Raw genomic sequence first — 19,541 nt, forward strand, 5'->3', positions numbered from 1 at the left:
TTACAAGGTGTGTAGCCCGTGTTGCTGTGTAACTTACTGCGGGGAGTCTGTGTGCTGTGACGAGCAGTGTGCGGCGAGTCGCGAGTGTTATAGTCCGTGAACCGTGGTCCGTGACCAGCAGCATGAGGTGTGCTGCGAGTGTTACTGTTACTGTGTGTGATGTGCATTACCGGTATCAAGGAGCTACAGGGGGAGAGGAGGGGAGGGTTACACCAGGCCATAGGTGCCGGGCCGTATCGTTGTAATAATGCAGAAATCCTTTAGGGGGCGACAGAAGTTACGCACTATAGCTTTAAAGGTACAGTTCTGTCCTACTGTAGCCTATAGGGCCAATTATTGTACTCTAGAGTACCTATGTGTACCTTTTGGGGGTAAAAAAAGGCACATAAATGTTCCAGAATGGTACAAAATTGTCTCTAATCTATCTATATTGAGTTTAAACAAGAGTTTAAGTTAGAAAAGTATTTATTGTGTTTAAATCAAAAGTACAGACAGGCCATCTGCCACTTCAGAGTAAACAACACCAGAATACCTAAAGTTATTGGAAGGTACAAAGGACTCGATAGAAGTCAGAGGTTATGTGATCTATGTAAAGAGACAGGTTGGTGATGAGTTCCATGTTCTGTTTGAATGCAAAAACACATGTATTGTATATCTAAGAGAAAAATACCTCCCTAAATACTATGTTTGTCGCCCATCTATGTTTAAACTACTTTTGTTATTACAGTCTGATAAAAGAAAAGTTATTTATAAACTAGGTGCTTTTCTGAAACGTGTTCTTCCTCTGTTTAAGTGATTTTGCTCTGTCCTGGTCAGAGATGTAGTACAAAGTGTGTACAGCCTCCACTGCCTCTTGCTATGTCTGATTATTTGTACTGTTTTATTGTTTGTGCTCCATACCACTTACGTGGTCGTGAGAAATAAATAAAGTAAAGTAAAGTAAAGTAAAAAAGGTTAAAGGCCTGGAGCGGCAAGGGTTTGTACCCTTTTGAGTACATTTCCATACTTCTATTTTTCTCTGTGTAGAAGATGTGAGTATATAAGAGCCCATGCAGAGTTTAATTAACTGTCAGTCTGTAATGTTGTAATGTTTTATCTACATTAATAAATGTTATCTGGAATCTTGTGTGTTCAGTAGAAGTGAAACTGCTCCACACATATTTAGGAAATCACTGTGAAACCTGAACTTGGACCTGTACAAGCTGCTGATGAGAAAAGAGTTCAACATGGCGTCCTGCACGGAGATGTTGAGAGGAGCAGACGGTACGTTACTCACTAGGAGCTGCAGCAGCTGAACTCTGGATCATAACCGTAGGACATGTCAGTCAGACAGCTGTCACCTACACACAGACACACACACACACACAGGTCAAAGTTTAAAGGAGGCGTCCCTAAAGAAACAGCAGTGTTCAGTTGTTTTCAGTTCTGAGGTGTTGGACTAGCCTATAAATCTCTCTGCCCCCTAGCAGCAGCAGATCTCTTTGACTCCGTAGGTGGGTCTAGAAACGAGCCATAGGAACTTTTTGAGTCTGGAACACCGTTTGTGTTGACCAATCACAGCGCTCTGTCTGTTTAGAGAGTCGTTGGGCGGCTTAACGCCATGACGACATAGTTGCGACGGTGAAAAACATGACAAGACGATAGATGGCTTTGGCAAAGGAATCGTTTGAATCGGCGTTGGAATCAACTTTGAAAGAATTCAACTTGTCATTTTATCTAAATGTTGTATTGTATTGACGCCCCGAAATGCGAAATTGTTCCGAAAAAAATTAAATAAATCTATATTTCAAGCTTGTTTTGTAGAGGAAGCTTCTCGAAGCTCCTCTTCCTGGTTCGTCAAATTTGACGAACCGGGCTTCAATACAAGAGGGACATTACAGACGAGCAGCATGGAGGTATTTGGATGTTTTTTGGTGTGTCTTTTTGTTACGAAGACAGTTGGTATCCATTTGCAACCGTCATATGGACATGAACTGCTACGCCGAGACCCCCTGTAACTCAGAGAAGCCACGGAGGACTCTGAAACTTCTCCCAGCCCTTATTAAATTTTGGGTGAACTATCCCTTTAACTGTATATGTGGGGTTCATGTGTCTAATGCAAATTAAAAAGAGGGTGCAAGTTCCCATGTTGTCACTCACTCCTCTGCAGCCAATAGCAGTCCGGCACGGTGTGATGAAACCCCGCCCTGTCGACACACTCGATCGTCTGATGGCCGTAGATGATCTGGAACATCTGACAGATCAGAGAGCAGTACTCCTCAGCAGCATCCTGCACACACACACACACACACACACACACACACACCACACACACACACACACACACACACACACACACACACACACACACACACACACACACACACACACACACACACACACACACACACACACACACACACACACACACAAATCCAATGACAAAGCGACTCTGGTGTTAATGCGATGCAGTGGTTCAGGTTATGTAACAACACAGTCTCACTATGAATGTGTGTGTGTGTGTTCCCTGTCCTACTTTCTACAGTTGGATCATTGAACCTGATGAACAAACTGTTTCTCTCTCTCTCTGAGCTCAGTGTGATCACTCTTCACCTCTGAGTCGACTCTGGTTCATCAATGAATCAGTTATTGATTGGTTGATCGATCCTTGTTGCAACACCAACAGGTCAAGATGTCTGTGTATCTTACAGGGAGTTCACACCAAACGCAAAGTAAATGGTGCGATGAGACGCGATTCAGGAGGCAGCGGCACAAATGGAGCGTTTGAAGCGGCGTGAATAAAGTTGAAAATATTGAACTTTTTAAGCGCCATCGCGCCACGACATCCAATCAGCAACGAGTTCAAGCCGACGTCACTTCTCTGATGTAAACACGGTAGTTTGCACACAGACCAACATGAAGCTGACCGTTGCTGTGAGTGGGCAACCGGCACTGCTGCTGTTTTTTATCGGGGCAGAATAAAAACAGAGGAGGCTGAAAGTCAGTGCGGAGGTAAACTACCTGTGGGTTGTTTTACAACGTTACTGACTGTGTTTCTCTATGAATGAAACTTTAGCATCAGTTAGCACTTGCAGATGTGACAGTTGAGGTTCCTGTCACTATGCCTCCAATTGATCATGCGCCCTGGCTACATGGCCAAGGGGATGTCTCTTTGGGTGACTGGCAAGCGCGCATGACTATTACCCAGGAGGTGTGGGTTCAATCCCCGTCCGGGCCCTCTTCACCTTGCCACACATAGTTTTCCGGCGCTTCTGGGACTTGTACAGCAAGTACAGTGCAGCAACGGTGGAGCTGTCAGCCATGATCGACACGAAAAGAGAACGGGTTGAGAAATACCGGTTGACAAATGAGTGAACAAACATTTTCGTCTTTTTTTTGAGTGTCAAGTGCGCAAGTACGAATGACGCGAATAGCCCAAAATGGACAGGTAAAACCCCTAAACTGTAAAAAACATGGACATAGCATCCGTGACGTCACCCATTGGTTTTGGGGAGTCGTTTTTGTGACTCATATATGGCGGCCTGAACAGCGCCATGTTGGATTTTGGTGGGCGTGTCCTTTCGATATTTGGAGGAGAGGCGGTAACTCAATGGGTCAATCGGCCGAGAACCCGCCCACTGGCCTCGAAGCAGGAGCTCCGGAGCTGTCACTCAACGTTTCCACGCCCTAATTTATGCGATAATTTGAAACCCAATAATAGCAAAAATAAAGAAATGTATGGTCGGAGAAATGGGTAGTCGGACAGACTTCATGCGCCCAAGTTCAATACAGTTGACTGGACAACAAAAATATTTTAAACTCATTTTTCTCAGAACGGCACTCTGAGGAGTTAACCCTTTCTTCCGTTGTAGGGCAGAGTAGGCATCAGGACAGATAGAGGCCCGGTAACAGGTAAGGGACACCCACCCACCCTGTTGTCAACGGCCAGGATGACCAGGTTGCAGTAGGCATCGGGACAGGTAGAGGACAGTAGAGGACAGAGGACAGGTAGAGGACAGTAGAGGACAGTAGAGGACAGTAGAGGACAGTAGAGGACAGTAGAGGACAGGTAGAGGACCGGTAACAGGTAAGGGACACCCACCCTGTTGTCCACGGCCAGGATGACCAGGTTGCAGTAGGCATCGGGACAGGTAGAGGACAGTAGAGGACAGGTAGAGGATAGGTAATGGTAATGAACAGGTAACAGGTAGAGGACAGTAGAGGACAGAGGACAGGTAGAGGACAGGGAAAGGACAGGTAAAGGACTAACCCTGTTGTCCACGGCCAGGATGACCAGGTTGCAGTAGGCATCAGGACAGGTAGAGGACAGGTAATGGTAATGGACAGGTAGAGGACAGTAGAGGACAGAGGACAGTAGAGGACACCCACCCTGTTGTCCACGGCCAGGATGACCAGGTTGCAGTAGGCATCAGGACAGGTAGAGGACAGGTAAAGGACAGTAGAGGACAGGTAGAGGACAGAGGACAGGTAAAGGACAGGTAGAGGACAGGTAAAGGACTAACCCTGTTGTCCACGGCCAGGATGACCAGGTTGCAGTAGGCATCGGGACACGGCGTCGGCTCCAGTGGGTTGTGGTTCCTCCTCTCCCAGCTGCCGTAGCTCTTCCCGCGCTCCCAGCTCCCTGTGCAGGCCTGACGGCGCTCCCAGCTGCCCCCTCCTCCTCCTCCTCCTCCGTGCCTCTTCTCCCAGCTCCCTCCTCCTCCTCCTCCCCCGTGCCTCTTCTCCCAGCTCCCTCCCCCTCCTCCTCCTCCCACCCCCCAGCTCCCGCTCATGGGCCTGGCCCTGCGGTTCTCCCAGCTGCCTCCTGTTTTCCGTGTTTGCTGCCTCCTCTCCCAGCTCCCCCCCACTCTCTTCCTCTCTAAACTGCCTCCTCCTCCTCTCTCCCCTCCTCCCCCTCCTCCTCCCCCCCCCCCCCCACCTCCTCCCCTCTCCACGTTCTGGTTCTTGTCGTGGTTGCTCCTGGACAGCGACGGCCTCCAGTCCACCCCACAGATGGTGTGTCGCCGCTCCATCGTGCCCCCCGCTGGCCGTGGGTCGGCGTTGCAGCTCATGGTTTGGCGTCGGCCGTCGATGCCCGTCGGCTTCTTCCTGTCCAGGCTGTCGTCCCCGGCAACCACAGTGTCCACGTTCAGACCTGAGGGTTTAAAACACACATGTCAAACCCAACGCCTATTTCTTTTATTAATGGCCGCAAGTACAGGTACAGGTACAGGAGACTTTATTGATCCCCGCAGGGCACTTCAGTTTCTACAATCCACCATACACATACAGTCAGTCACACACAGCCTAGTGTTGCACCGATACCATTTTTTGGCTCCCGATACCGATTCCGATTCCCGGCTGTGCAGTATCGGCCGATACCGATAACGTACTGATACCACACCGTTTGGAAAAAAAAAAAAAAAGAGCTTTTTTTCTTCTAATACTATAATCCAGTAGAACTTTTTTATTGCCTACCTGGTAAAAATGTTTAAGTAAAGCGTTATTTAACCTTTAAATAATGTTGAGGGTCCAATGAGGGTCTGCTGCACATTTAAATAGAGATCCCGCTACTTTATGTCGGCTTTGCTTGTTTACATTTCACAAAAAACACCTAGAAAAGGATTGATTAACTGCAATTAATTTAATTGTTTACATCCTTACTTGGCTTGGCATGCACTGAACACGTGTGATCACACAGCAGTGAGTGTCGGGCGAGAGAAGACACAAGGCGCAGCGTTCATATTAGTTATCAGTAAATGGCATCAGTGCGTCATTTGTTAGTACTCGCCGATACCGATGCCAGCATTTTAGTGCGGTATCGGGCCCCCTACCGATACTAGTATCGTATCGGTGCAACACTAAGCCTAACACACATATCAGAGGTAGCATGATGGAACGTAGGAATGTACAAATGTAACTCATATCTAAAAGTATAAGTATAGCGCTCACAGCACAAATCCCACAATATATAGCAACAGCGGTTACACCCCGCCTTTCCAAAACCCCCCCTTTCCGAAAATAGACTTCCATTCATCGTAATAGCGGGGTTTTCTATTTTTGACCCCGCTATTCCGAAAAGTCTATTGGGGAAACCCCCCCACTTTGAATGGACAGACAGACGTAATCAGAAAGGAACCGGAGGCTGTGCAGTGCGCATTGATCCTTTTTTCCTTTTTGGGGTCAAACGGATCATGTGCATAATTAACTGCAAAACAAGCAAATACTTAATATTAATGACATATAGGCTAATGTTCATTATGCTTCTAGCCTGTCTAGCCTCTACCTGGTCTTAACCAACTCCTTTCTTCATTGCTTAAGGGGGGGGAGAAAAAAAGTGTATTTCTTTTAGTCTGTGGAGATCTCCAACAACGGAGTCGGGGAGAAAGCAAGTGGGACAGATCTGCCCAGTCCCTGAGCAGCACGTTTCACAGACAAGCCACAACGCAGAGTGTAAACAACCAAACACGCGGTTGAGCACCTTATACAGCTGCGGGGGGGAGGGTGTCAGAACAGCGGTGTTTCGGAGTGGGGGTATTTCGGAACAGCGGGGTGTCGGAATGGAGAGCCGTGCCCAGCAACAGCTACAGGGTTCCCACTCGTTTCTTGAAATCATCTCCCAGGACTTTACAGGACATTTCCAGCTGCTACAGCTTGACAGATATGTTATTACATCAAACACTTTAACACATCCCCCATCCCATTCATGGAGAAGAGTTCTTTTTGACAGTTGTACCTTATTTTGTACATAAATGTTTCCCAGGTAAGTACAAAGCCTTGTGCTACCACTTCACACTCTACAGGAGAGTGATGTGGCCGCTGAAAATGAGTGAGATCCCCTCATCCACCACAAGTAAGATGGATGGAAAGGCCAACACATTCATCAGAAAGTGGTCGGGGCTGCCAAGATGCCTCTCTGAAACGGGTCTGTTCGGAAGGAACACCCTCCAACTTCCGCTCCAATCCATCAGTTTGGGCTGCAAGCAGGAAAAGAGTTAAGAGAGTCCACCGACCAGGCTGTAAGGAATGCATACATCAAGATTCCGACAGGCCGGAAGTGGAATGCCCAAACTGAGGTCAACAGAGCCATCAGTCGCCTGCAACACCAAGAGATTGTCAGCAGAGTCCAGGCAGGAAGGGCAGGCCTAGGGTGGGGAGAAGCATCACGGTTCTGGTCCAAGGCCAACCGCAAAGAGAGGAAGGAGATGGTGGTGGCGGAGGTGACGAGGATGGAGGAAGAGCGCTGTAAGATCAAGGCCGTGTCATAGGGCCGACAAGGAAGCTGGACAACCTGGGAAGGAGTCATTGTGGTATATTGATGTGTTGATGAAAAGAAGGGGTCCCCGCTGACACGTCTTCGCTTGTATTCAAAAAAGGTCTCCTTCTCTCAACTCAAAAACCTTCCTTTTTATATGTTGGCTTATCTCCAACACTCCACCTTCTCCAGACAGAGAGGAACCTCCTGTCCAGGTGGTCAATGACCTCTGACCTAACCTTTTAACTTTTAGGCAAGAACAAACCCAATGGCCTGTATCTCAGGGCCCTTGACCATTAGGGGAGACAGCAGACTCAACAATCACCTTAAACCAGGCACATTCCATTCAATCATATTACTTCTAAACAAACATGAAGTCCATTAACAGAGCAGAGGTCCACACATTCCTTCAGTTCCAAACAAGGCACACATACAAAGAAGAACATACAATAATTTAAGATATTAAAGCAAAAGTACAGGTGGATAATACACTACATCATCAACCGAAACATCAGTTGGACAGACCTTTGGAAGAACCCGCAGGCAAGGCTCAGCTTCCTCATCTGTGCAACAGTTGACACGCTTCCCTGTCCTACGAACCTTTACCAGTGGTTCGGGTGCGAGGAATGCTGCACACTCTGCAACACCCCTAATGCAAACCTCCAGCACATCCTGTCAGGCTGTAAGATCGCGCCATGACCAGGTCCTGAGGAAGCTAGCGGAGGTGTTGGAGGGCCGTCGACAAGGCAGCAGAGGAGTACCACCTTCAGAGAACCACAGCTTCATCTGCTTAGTCATGGAAGGTGGGGGGAGAAGAGACACCAGGCCAAAAGAGACACCTAGACCATTCTCCCCTAACCAGGAGTGGAACATGAGAGTCGACCTCGACAGGCAGCTCCGTTTCCCGGTCGAGATCACTGCTACATCGCTCCGCCCGGACATAGTGGCGTGGTCCTCTAAGGCAACCAGCGGAGGAGGGGGATCGAGGCCGCCTATGAACGAAAAAAGGCCAAGTACTCAGAGTTGGCTGCTGAGTGCCGGACGGCTAGCTGGAAGACCACCATCTATCCAGTGGAATTTGGATGCCGAGGCTATGTGGGGCAGTCAACCACACGCCTTTTTGAACTGTCATTTTCTGTTGTACTTTGTAGTTTGGCCTTGGTGTCTTGCACTCTCTCTGTGTTTCTGCAGATCCACCGGAGCTCCATCTCTGCCGCCTGCATCGCTCACCCTTAGGTTTCTCCTGGTTTTCCCTGTTAAAAGGGTTTTCCATGGAGTTTTTCCTCAGTGGATGTGAGGGTCTAAGGGCAGAGGATGTTGTTGTGATGCCATGTAAAGCCCTTTGAGACAAACTGTTTGTAAAACGGGCTATACAAATAAAATTGCCTTGCCTTTTGAGGGACGCAGGAGTGACAGGAGGGAACCTGAAGAAGGCAACCAAAGAGCTGGCAGAGGAGGCTGAGAAAGGAAGCTTTTGGCTCTGGTTAAGGAGGAAGGACAAGTGCTGGGGAAAGAACAACTAACCCCAACAACAGCCACAGGGGGGAGGACCGACCAGTCCCTGTCACTGCTCCACCACCAGGAGACGTTCCAGGATTAAAGGGACAATGAGGAGTTTTGTAAAAGTGAAGTGTTTCCTCACTACATTTATGAGCCTCCGCACCGTGAAATTCTTTGACCGGCGCAAGACAGACTCATGTTTTCATTCATCAAGAATTAAAGTCAGAGGTTGGAAGACGATCACATACCGTCGTAGTTCCCACCATAAACGGAGATTCGGCGGCGTTATTCTCATGACTCGCCACGAAACCGAAAGTAAAGAAACGCTGGTCGGCTCGACCAGCATTTCCGCCACCACTAATAATAACAAAATAACGATAGAGACAAAACAAAATATATATCGAAAATGGGCCCATTAACAAGTGTGGGTAGCGTAGATTCATCCACATTCTTCACTGAGCCCCTTTTTGTGGCTCCTGCTCGAAAATGACATGCTCAGAATAAATAGGGTGTAACTCTGCAATTACAAGCCCTACACTGGGTACGGAAAGTATTCAGACCCATTCCGATTTTTCACTCTTTATTTCATTGCAGCCATTTGCTAAAATCAAAAAAGTTCATTTTTTTTCTCATTAATGTACACTCAGCACCCCATCTTGACTGAAAAAAACAGAAATGTAGAAATTTTTGCAAATTTATTAAAAAAGAAAAACTGAAATATCACATGGTCATAAGTATTCAGACCCCTTTAAATTTTTCACTTTGCAGCCATTTGCTAAAATCAAAAAAGTTCATTTTATTTGTCATTAATGTACGCTCAGCACCCCGGCTTGACAGAAAAAAACAGAAATGTAGAAATTTTTGCAAATTTATTAAAAAAGAAAAACTGAAATATCACATGGTCATAAGTAACCCTTTGCTGTGACACTCATATTTAACTTGCATGCTGTCCATTTCTTCTGATCCTCCTTGAGATGGTTCTACTCCTTCATTGGAGGTTACAAAAGTAAGTGATAGTTGACCATCTGGAACTTTCTCCCATCTCCCCACTGCATCTCTGGAGCTCAGCCACAGTGATCTTTGGGTTCTTCTTTACCTCTCTCACCAAGGCTCTTCTCCCACGATTGCTCAGTTTGGCTGGACGGCCAGGTCTAGGAAGAGTTCTGGTCGTCCCAGACTTCTTCCATTTAAGGATTATGGAGGCCACTGTGCTCTTAGGAACCTTGAGTGCTGCAGAAATTCTTTTGTAACCTCCAATGAAGGAGTAGAACCATCTCAAGGAGGATCAGAAGAAATGGACAGCATGCAAGTTAAATATGAGTGTCACAGCAAAGGGTTACTTATGACCATGTGATATTTCAGTTTTTCTTTTTTAATAAATTTGCAAAAATTTCTACATTTCTGTTTTTTTCTGTCAAGCCGGGGTGCTGAGTGTACATTAATGAGAAATAAAATGAACTTTTTTGATTTTAGCATATGGCTGCAAAGTGAAAAATTTAAAGGGGTCTGAATACTTATGACCATGTGATATTTCAGTTTTTCTTTTTTAATAAATTTGCAAAAATTTCTACATTTCTGTTTTTTTCTGTCAAGCCGGGGTGCTGAGTGTACATTAATAAGAAATAAAATGAACTTTTTTGATTTTAGCAAATGGCTGCAAAGTGAAAAATTTAAAGGGGTCTGAATACTTATGACCATGTGATATTTCAGTTTTTCTTTTTTAATAAATTTGCAAAAATTTCTACATTTCTGTTTTTTTCAGTCAAGATGGGGTGCTGAGTGTACATTAATGAGAAATAAAATGAACTTTTTTGATTTTAACAAATGGCTGCAATGAAACAAAGAGTGAAAAATTTAAAGGGGTCTGAATACTTTCCGTACCCACTATATGTGCATTATCTTGGTATCACAATAAAGGTAACACCTATGAGATTCCATCAAAAGTGTAATCATCACTATTGATGAAACTGTGTCTGAGTAAAAGCAGATGGAACACAGCATAAATGGAAGAATTTCTTCCCTCGCCTAAAAAAAAATCATTTTATAGTAAATATCCCTTTGAAAATAATGCCATAGTAGCCTAAAAACTCAATAAAACCATGGAACAACATCTGGACACCATCTGTGAGAAGTTTGATCCTGCTGAAATAAACAGAGAAAAATTACAGAGGTTTTAGTAAAGACATGCCTAGGCGTCCTCAAGTTTGGCACAATAGAGGGTATGCACATGACGTCACGGTACTCGGAAGTCGCTGTGGAACGTCCACTGAGTGGCAAAAAGACGAGTGGCAGAGCCGCCCAAGTTTAAAAACGAGCAAGTAACGAAGCGATTTTCTCCGAGCCCACACAAGTCTGACATGTCTAGCTTTACCAGCATGTAGAGCAGCATGACCTAACAGAGCTGCTAGAAATCACTTTGACCGAGTTACATTCAACAACCTGTTCTCAATGACGGAAAGTAAATTCACTGGAGCGGTCATTGTTTTCGATCGATCAGCTGTGTTTACAGTTTCAGGTGTCATAGTTCTGATGTTTAGACAGATAAATTAGTCCTCTAACACATCCTACAGTTTGACTGGTCAGAGTTTTTCAGAATAAAAGCAGCTCGTGTTTTAGTGTCGGGAGTCACTGTCAGGACAACAGTAACAGCTGTAATCTCGTCCCTCTGCACAGTAACAGCAGCCTGTCAGCAGTGTTGGGCAAGTTACATCCAAAATATAATACATTACATATTATTAGTTACTGTCATTTGAAAGTAATTAGTTACATTACAATATTACTGTCTCAGAATTGTAATGCGTTACACTACTTTTGTATTACTTTTGAGTTCGCCAAAATAACAGCAGAAATTTCTGGCGACCCCGTCGATCAAGATGCACCAGCTCAGATATTTCTATATGCTGCAACTCGATTTAAATTTGAGAAAGTGAAAGTATAGAATACAGTTGTTTAGGATTGCGTGTGGTGTTTTAATCATCATTTTAAAAAGAATAATAATTAGTTTAAAAAATATTTTTATCAATTACTAGACATTTCAGGCGACCCCATTTGAATTCCAGGCGACCCCACTTGGGGTCCCGACCCCAAGGTTGAAAAACACTCCTGTAAAGTTTAGTTCATTGCAGCTGATAATACATTCGGTGGAGGGTGATGTAGCATAATGTGTAGGCCTCTGCAGCTACTAAAACTACGTTTTGCGGATAATCTACTAAGAGTAACTGCCTAAATAACAGCACATGCAAACCGCAGGATTGAAATGAGTTTTACGCGCAGTAATCATGTCCTTCATGGAGAGAGAGAAGGAGAGCAGAGAGCTGCATGACCGCAAACGCAGAATGGAATTTGATCCAATGAATTAATACAAAGGAGCAAATAAACATATTGTTGATCTACGGTAAAAAAAAAAAAAAATTAAAAAATTAAAAAAAAAAAAAGAACTGTGGGAGAATATCTGAGAGAAAGTAAATGCGTTGATACCAGCTGTCATTCACTGGACCGGAGGTGCGCGCTACGGCACAGCGCTATGGCGCAGAGCTCGGGCCACACTCTGATTTAAAAGCCCGGGCGAGAGGGGATCAAAGACGGGGTGAAAGTAGAGGTGAGGTCTCGGTCCCGGACCCGGAGCTGAGCAGCCAGGTACTGGAGAGGGAGGTTAGGATCGCACCGTGGGCGCTGCACGGCTGCGTAACGGCGCTTCAAACACACTGCTACAGCAGCTGGAGTGACCCAGACGCCAGGAAAAGCGGAGATGAAAGAACTTTTACCACGGCATTAACTAACTCATCGTGTTAGCGGCTCCAAGTCGACCTGTCTGGTAGATATGAATTATGTTTTCCTTTTGTTTTATGTGTTCTTTTTGTAAACGTGAGAAACTTTCTATTAGCCTATGTACAGTACTCTGCTACTGCTGCGCTGATCATCACCTCCTGATCAGACGCGGACACAGTCCCCGCGGCCGTGACTGATAAATTTTCACACGTTTTTATGAAAATTCGTTGTAACGCGCGTTACTTAGATTGTAACGGGTAAAATGTTACCGAAATTTTATTTGTAATGCGCAGGCTTGGGGAGTAACGGACTACATGTAACGGCGTTACGTAATCAGGATACAAAAAAAGGGTAACTGTAGTCCGTTACAAGTACAGAAAAAAAACCCGTAATCAGATTACCGGTACATTTGATAAAAACGGAGATTACTTGACGGATTACTTCACATTTTAAAAATCAACCACAGGCTATAGAGCGGCCGTAGAAGCCACTCGCCGTCTCGTTGTAGTTTCAGAGGAGAGGCACACAGACAGAGCACCTCTGCCTCTTCTGCCTGTACGGTGTGTGTGTGTGGCTGAGGGGCTACGCTGCCTCATTGCGTAACTCTACTAGTGTGTGAGCGGCACGTAAGTTCATGTTGCCTTCGTGAATTGTAAACAAACAGACGCCCCCTCGGTTTTAGCGTCCAGCAGTTTAGCGGCTAATTCAACAGCAGTGATGGATAACTGTACCGGAGAGGCTCAACAACTTAATGAGCTTCATATGAGGAATAAACGGCAGCTTTTACCTGACGGAGACCGACGCCTGAGCTACGGTAGCTAACAGCTAGCAGCTAACAGCTAGCAGCTAACAGCTAACAGGTTACAGACTTTCTCTCTCTCTCCCTCTCTTTCTTACACACACACATACGCACGCACACACACACAGCCCAGGTTGTCTGTCACATCTGTTGTAAACCTTGTAATAATAGCTTGTTGAGTACAGTTAACATTATTGTTGCTTCGGTTTGAGTGTGTATTAACCGTATTAACTCGTGGTTTGTGCCGCGGCTGTCACTAATGTTGATAAAGTGATGATTTACAATCTAGAGTTTATCCGTTGTGTTTTATTTTGAAATTTAGCGGATGCTCGGTGCGTTTCATTTCCTGTTTCCTCTGCGTGGATTGATGCGTGATGGCTGCGTGACTGAATTTGCATGTTTGGTATTAAAGTAATCCAAAAGTAACTAAATGTAATCCGTTACATTACTTTAATTTTGTGGTAATTAGAGTAAGTTACTAATTACATTTTCTAACAGGTAACTTGTAATTGTACTGGAATACATTTTTAAAGTAACCCTCCCTCCCAATGCGTTATATTACTGCGTTACAGCAAATAGTAATACATTACTGTAATTGCGTTACTTTTGTAACGCGTTACTCCCAACACAGCCTGTCAGTCACTCTCAGGTGCCGCGGTCACACTGTGTGTTACAGGAAGTGTCCGTGGAGCAGACTGTTTTGGGGAGCTGGTTGTCGATTCCTTTTGACATCAATTTGTTTTGATATAAGATATTTTATCCCGTTTATGAGTCCACCGCTATCCGCCAGCATGTTGAGGGACGCTTGTTTTGCCACTCAGTCCGATCGAACGGGGCGTTGCCGAGGGCAACGTGACGTAAACGCATACCCTCTATTTGGCACCATTAGTGTCATTTATGTTTTCTTAGGTACCAAGTTGTAAAATTCATTTCATTTCATTTCAGTGTCATTATGGGTCTAAGAAAAACCTGTTTTTGAAGAAAAGAAAAAAAAATTACCCCCCCCCCCCTCTTCAAAGAAACGCTACAAAAGGACTACATTTGTCTCCAACAGGAGCAGATTTATTTCACCATGAAAATACAACAATAACTGTAATAATAATAGAAGTAAAATAGTTATAAAATAGTAATAATGTAATAATAACGATAAAATCAACAACAGCAGCAACAACAAAGTGCAAAAACAAAAAATTCTTCAAACAACTATTTACAAAACATATTTGCAATGAGACACTTGCACAGCCACAGGTCGAGGCAGCAGGATGTGTCATTCAGGCATCTGGCAGCTCGTCATGCCACTGCTCAAAACAGGTTTTTTTGGAGGTGAGGCACAGGGGGACATTGCATTTTCTGCAATAAACTGGAGTTTTCACCCTCTTCATGCCGGCATTCTGGCACCTCTTCCAGTACTTCCTACTTTGACTCGCGTCAGAACTGTAGTAACGTGGCATGCAGGAGGACGCTGTAGCAGGCGTAGAGGATGATGCTGGAGCAGACGTGGAGGGTGAGGCTTCAGAAAAGGCCAAGATTTCAGTAGCAAGCTGCTCTCTGAAGGCCTTCTGAGTCAGAGCAGGAAGAGACTTCATCTTGCACAACTCCTTGTGCAGCAGGAAACTGTTGTCGAATGCGATGTCCATGAAATGGTAAAAAAAAAGTCTTATACCACTTCATGGTCTTGTGGTGTACGGTGTAATATCCATCGGACAGACAGACAGACCGCCCATGCTCTTATTGTAGTCGACAACTGCATCAGGCACAGGCACTGCCTTTGTGCTCCACACTCCTGCCTCCTTCACCTTGCGCTGATCAGTCTTTCCACTGAACGCCTGGTGGACTGTGGAGCACAGCGTCACCTCCCTGGTGTCCATCCACTTCACAAACAACAGTTTGTCCTTCCTCATCCAGCGCAAATCCCCCCTCTCCGGCCTTTACGGGAAGTCATTCGTGGATGTTTGGGGGAAACCAATGCGGTTTTTCCTTATGGTCCCACAGCAGGCTATATGTTTTGGTGCAAATCCGTAAAGAGCGCAGGACTAGTGTAAAAGTTATCACAATATAAAATGTAGCCACCACCAGGCGCGGCGCCAGGATTTCAATTTTGGATGGGCCACAGTAATTTTGGATGGGCCACTACAAGATAAAATAACACTAACATACATAGAGTTGGAAATTATTCCTGAATGACTTGTTCGTGTCTATATTGAGTGAAAGCACACATCTGCTGCTGAGACCTATGGCTGAGACGAGCTTTGACAGCGCGGTGCGCCGCTCTCTCTCCCGTTAAAAGTTAATCTAGCTCACCCAGCGGACCCCCCCCCCCCCCCCCCTCTCTCTCTCTCTCTCATTGTTACTTATGTGTTTAACCAAATGCACGAAAAGCAAAATCAAATCAGAAATGCGTAGCCCACTTCTTTTTAACTCAGACATTTATTTTCATAAAGTAATAAAATATCTCGACGTTTTGCCATCGTTAACATTAAGACAAAAGGCTGCAGGAATGGAAGAAGAATTCGGCAAATCATCTTATCACGCAAAAAGTCACAACAAACAGGTTTTGCACAATGGTTTGCACAGATAAGTCTTAATATATGTGCAACACCTTCTCATCACAATCCATGCCATCTACACAGTTACGTTATCAGCTGTTATTAAAACCCAACTCATCAGGACGCGATATTGGACCACCACTCACATTACACAAACCGTTAAAGGAGTCATCACCTGGTTTTTTATGTATCCAATCCCCCTTAAATTGCTTTGAATCAGTTCTTAAAACTTATTGGAAACATTTTTTTTTTTTTTATTCAAACATAGAGCTTGTTCTGACACTTTTTCATATGGCAACTTTCTCTCGTGAGAGTAGGCGCGAGGTTTTGACTGGTCCGGATGTTCATTGTATTAATATGTAATGAGGCGCGCATTGATTGGACGCAGGGAGGACAGAGCCGGAATGGTGGCTGGCCCAGTGGGTTACATGCAGGCTGTATTGGAAACCGCATACTATGCTGCTCTGTCGTGTACCGTAACCATGTTATAACTTCATAAAATAAAACAAAATTGTATCGGTTCATTGTAAAACATGTATTTATTGATGCAAATGTGGTGATTTCTGTACGTAGGCTACAGAGCCCCGGTACAAAGCTGCTGCTGCTCTGTGAAGCTTCACTTTTCATTCAAACAAACCTCTACAAACCTGCGGGTAAGTTAATTAACGACCGTTTCCTCCGCAGGCATGACAACGTAGTTTGACCGGTTAACGAGCAGCTGCAGGCGGGCTGCTGACGAGTCACTCTCCGCTCCTCTGCCTTGCTGGAGCTTCACTTCTCCCAACGCGAAGCAAACTTCTAAGCCGTCATTTGGATAAACTAACCGCACATTGGGGATCTAAACCCTTACTTTCTCGCATTAACAAATATTAAAACTTAATAAATTAACGACCCTTTCCTCCGGCGGCACGACGACGTTGTTATCGGCCGGCTAAACGAGCACTGCAGGCGGGTTGAGGAGTCACTCCTCCTCCTCTCCTCTGGTGCTCACTGCAGCTGGCTGCACCTCGCTTCTCCCAACGCGGAGCTAACTTCTAAATAGCCGTCATTCGGATAAACTAACCGTACATTGGGGATCTAAACCCCTACTTTCTCGCATGAAAAAATATTAAAACTTAATAAATTAAAGATAGTTTCTTTCGGCGGCATGACGATGTCGTTCGGCCAGGTAAACGAGCGCTGCAGGCGGGTTGAGGAGTCACTCCTCCTCCGCTCCTCTGGTGCTCGCTGCAGCTGGCTGCACCTTCTCCCAACGCGGAGAAAACTTCTAAACAGCCGTCATTTGGATAAACTAACCGCACATTGGGGATCTAAACCCTTACTTTCTCGCATGAAAAATTATTAAAACTTAATAAAGTGACGAAATAACAGCGCTACAGTGGGAAATAAAACAACCCGTAATGGCGGCGCGGCAGAAGTCGGGGTGGTGGAAGAGAGGTGTGTTTATGAAAGCAGGCGCCACGGTGACGTCACCGTAGGCGCAGAATCAAAATCTCGTAATGTTGTGGTGTGCAGCCTCATGAGCTACTCTGGTTTAAACAAAGAGCCCAAACGAAAAAACTCAGCCACTTTCAAACCCCAGGTTTTCAGGCAAGTTTCCACTGAGGTCCAACACCAATATACATGTTTTAACAAGGAAAAATGCGATTTCCGGGTGATGACTCCTTTAAGTAAGGGATAATGCCCGACGAGGTGTCCATTATCAGAAATTAATTAATCCATAAATACCATGGTCACTTACGAGATAAATACATTAAATCAATTACTTGTAATTTTTGTTTTTACCGTTATACCGTATACGTCTTTAAGCGGCTGAGCCGAGCGGACTATTTATTAACTCTCGTCGGCGATAAAAGAAAAAAAAAGAGGGACCCGCTGTGACCGCAGCGTAACGTTACAGCCAGTGACTCTGCCACAGCCTGGTAGTTGATCAGTGAAGGGAGGTGAGGTGACGGCTTAAATGTTACGTGACAAAGTATTATTTCAGAGGTCCAGTGCACTTCTTACCGCTGGTGTGTTTACAGACTCCAGTGCCGTGATGCGCTGAAAAAAAGTTGTTATGGTCCGAGTGTCCGTTGCCGTGGTTACCAACAAGCGTTTGAGCCAGCGCAGTAATATTTAGAACGTAATCAGGCAATTTGACCGGAACATCTTTATGGGTGTCCATTATCACTTTTTAATGGACACCCCGCAGCCAATCAGAATCGAGGATTCACCCAGACCATGGTATAACTATTATTATAAAACAGAAAGGTGAAATCCCGCAATCTGATTGGTTGTTAACCGTGGTATAATGAGCATATACCACGGCTACTATTCTAAAGCCTTATCACAGCGTAGGCTATCACTCCGCGTCAGGCACGTATGACTGGTATGAATGGAAGTTGTTGTCATGTATCCATGACAACGGACTGTTGCAGTCCATAGCAAAAGACAGCTGATGTTTTTACGATGTTAAAAAACGGACTAAAGTAGTTGAATTGACATGTTTAAGGTGAACTTTCACATCCGGAGGGTTAACAACGGTAGAGGGGACTGAGCAGTGACATTAACCTGAAAAAAAGCGGAGGAAAAGACGAGCTGCAGAGCTAATTTGGAGCTAACGTCTAGAGAGGTGGGACTAGTTTTTTCACAGTGAGGCTATTTTATTGGATAATTTGTATTTCTGGTTGAATAAAACTACATGAAATTGATTGCGTATCCCGCTTTTATATTGCCTTTATTCGTAACCGTTTTATAAAAGCAATATATAAAAAATATATCCACACTCAAACCGTTAACTGTACTCAACAAGCTGTTACAAGGTTTACAGCAGATATGACAGACAACCTGGGCCGTGTGTGTGTGCGTGTATAAGAAAGGGAGGGAGGGAGGGAGAGAGGAAAAAGTAGGTAAAAGCTGCTAGCTGCTAGCTGTTAGCTACCGTAGCTCAGGCGTCGGTCTCCCGTCAGGTAAAAGCTGCCGTTTATTCCTCAGATGAAGCTCATGTTGAGCCTCTCCGGTACAGTTATCCATCACTGCTGTTGAATTAGCCGCTAAACTGCTGGACGCTAAAACCGAGGGGGCGTCTGTTTGTTTACAATTCACGAAAGCAACGTGAATGTACGTGCCGCACACTCAGTAGAGCTACGCAATGAGGCAGCGTAGCCTGCCCTGAGTGCCCTCTGCCTCCCTGCGGTGTGATTATCTGCGACCGAATCACACCCGTGCTGATATAGCCTACAGTACAACAGCACTCCCTCATATTGCTTAAATGAAAATCACCAAATGCTGACACATTTAAACCTGTGGTTAAGTTATCTGAAATAAAAAATTAAAAAAAATTATTCCTTAGATTAACTAAAGTTATGTTCACCCTGTCATTTTGGATGGGCCAGTTGTACAAGTGGGTGGGCCCAGGCCCGTTAGGCCCACCCATAACGCCGCGCCTGGCCACCACCAAGCAAAGAGTAGGGAAGCAAGTCCACAACTGAAGAGTAGCTCAGTCCATGAGCTGCGCCAACATTGCTCCTGTCACTCTTCCCCGTGTAGACAGAAAAGTTCCAAGTACCTATGGCAGAGTCAGCAAGGACGAACAGTTTGTACCCCCACTTCGTAGGTTTGTCCCGCATATACTGTTTCATGCTGATGTGCGCCTTTGATGCAACCATTCTTTCATCTATGCAAATGTTCTGAATAGGCTGGAAATGAGCCT

The 19,541-nt window shown here is 45.2% G+C and overlaps 1 protein-coding gene and 1 long non-coding RNA gene across 2 annotated transcripts in view; one reads left to right on the top strand and one right to left on the bottom strand.

Moving 5' to 3' along the window:
- The window catches only part of LOC310988711, a 531,702-nt gene that overhangs the window by 264,993 nt on the left and 247,168 nt on the right, over positions 1 to 19,541 (top strand). The gene's annotated exons all lie outside the window — the stretch shown is intronic.
- ccm2l (CCM2 like scaffold protein) overlaps positions 1 to 19,541 on the bottom strand; it is a 38,606-nt gene that overhangs the window by 7,251 nt on the left and 11,814 nt on the right. The window contains exons 5-7 of the mRNA XM_083975307.1: positions 4,503 to 5,134; positions 2,140 to 2,269; positions 1,277 to 1,340 (exon numbers count right to left, since the gene is read on the bottom strand). Of these exons, the coding sequence (XP_083831433.1) occupies positions 1,277 to 1,340; positions 2,140 to 2,269; positions 4,503 to 5,134 (826 nt within the window). The remainder of the gene's footprint in view (positions 1 to 1,276; positions 1,341 to 2,139; positions 2,270 to 4,502; positions 5,135 to 19,541) is intronic.

Source organism: Trachurus trachurus (assembly GCF_905171665.1).
Source record: "Trachurus trachurus genome assembly, chromosome: 7".
NCBI classification, from domain to species: domain Eukaryota; kingdom Metazoa; phylum Chordata; class Actinopteri; order Carangiformes; family Carangidae; genus Trachurus; species Trachurus trachurus.